The sequence below is a fragment of the Otolemur garnettii genome, unplaced genomic scaffold, assembly GCF_000181295.1.
Source record: "Otolemur garnettii isolate 467f Iridium unplaced genomic scaffold, OtoGar3 scaffold00047, whole genome shotgun sequence".
In the NCBI taxonomy this organism is placed as follows: Eukaryota; Metazoa; Chordata; class Mammalia; order Primates; family Galagidae; genus Otolemur; species Otolemur garnettii.
In genome coordinates, this window is record NW_003852442.1 from 13,736,176 (window position 1) to 13,737,843 (window position 1,668).

Consider the following 1,668-nt stretch of genomic DNA (forward strand, 5'->3'; position numbering starts at 1 on the left):
ATCCTGCAGGGTACCACACAGAATCTAAAACTTTAATGAGATGATCCAGTATCTTGCGAAAGATTCTAGTATTACAAATAACTTGTTTGTTTTACCTAGTGGGTGGGAAAACCATAAGTTACTTTAATTTTTCTATAAGAAGAATTTATTAGTTTGATGCCATGGCCCTCTAGTGCCCCAGGCTAGGGGGCCATGGCATCAAACTCTGGGCTCAGGTGATCCTTCTAGCTCAGTCTCCTGAGTAGCTAGGACTACAGGTACCCACCATAACACCTAGCTAATTTTTTCAGTTTTTTAAAAGAGGGGCTTTGCTTTTGCTCAGACTGATCTCCAACACTTGAGCTCAAGGGATATGCCTACCTTAGCCTCCCATAGTGCTAGGGTTACAGGCATGAACCACTGTGCCCAGCTTATAAGTAGAATTTATTTATTTATTTTTTTTTTGAGACAGAGCCTCAAGCTGTCCCCCTGGGTAGAGTGCCGTGGTGTCAAAGCTCACAGCAACCTCCAACTCTGGGCTCAAGCGAGTCTTCTGCCTCTGCCTCCCAAGTAGCTGGGACCACAGGCGCCTGCCACAACGCCTGGCTATTTTTTGGTTGCAGCCATCATTGTTGTTCGGCAGGCCCGGACTAGATTCAAACCCACCACCTTAGGTGTATGTGGCTGGCGCCTTAGCCACCTGAGCCATAGGCACCGAGCCTATAAGCAGAATTTTAACTGCAATTCTGTCTTTTTGCTTCTCTCTCCAGTCTTCTTACTGGAAAATACTTTCTCCCACATTACCTGTTGCAACTGTGGATCCTAGTCGCCAAAGCTCCAAGTGATGGGCAAACTGGAAGAGGAGAAGCTGCCTTCTTTTTGAACAGGAAATGAGACGTCGCTATATCCAGGAATTGAAAAGTTGAAAGTAAGCCAGGGTCATTTATTGCCTCAATTCTAGATACACCAGCAATATCTTAGTACATTTTTTCCTGTTGAAATTCATTTCCTCGACAAATATCTCCAAAGTACTACTATATACCAGGTACTATCCTAGGATCTAAGAATACAAAAATGTTAAATAAAAACATAGCTACTGCTCTCAAGAAGCTTCTAGTCTAGGCAGCGCATGTGGCTCAAAGGAGTAGGGAGCCAGTCCCATATACCAGAGGTAGCAGGTTCAAACCCAGCCCCAGCCAAAAACTGCAAAATAAAAAAAACAAAAACAAAAACAAAAAACTTCCAGTCTAAAAGGTAATACAAAAAAAAAAATTTTTTTTTTGAGACAGAGCCTCAAGCTGTCCCCCTGGGTAGAGTGCTATGGCATTACAGCTCACAGCAACCTTCTCTACCAGTGGAAATCAGAAAAAAAATGGCTTGGTTTAGTAAGCTCCCAATACGAAAAGGAAAGCAGCTGAGTACTTCCTTCACTTCTAGCTTATGAAAGATCACAGGTGGGTGGAAATGAATTATGTATGGCCTCACTATTATTCCACTACAAACAACAGGACCCAAACATTTCCTTAATAAGTCACACAAAATGCCACTAGGCTGTCACTCAGTAAGATCCATGTGACCTTTTTCATGCAGAATCATCACCACCCATCATCAAATCTTGTCACTTTTCAAAAGCCTATTTTCATCACAGCCAACCTAGGTCAAATTATGATTCTTCATCCCTCACCTTAA

The 1,668-nt window shown here is 42.6% G+C and overlaps 1 protein-coding gene across 1 annotated transcript in view; it reads right to left on the bottom strand.

The window, feature by feature from the left end:
• UTP4 (UTP4, small subunit processome component) overlaps nucleotides 1-1,668 on the bottom strand; it is a 47,769-nt gene that overhangs the window by 17,713 nt on the left and 28,388 nt on the right. Inside the window, exon 8 of the mRNA XM_012806142.1 lies at nucleotides 784-880. Within this exon, the coding sequence (XP_012661596.1) occupies nucleotides 784-880 (97 nt within the window). The remainder of the gene's footprint in view (nucleotides 1-783; nucleotides 881-1,668) is intronic.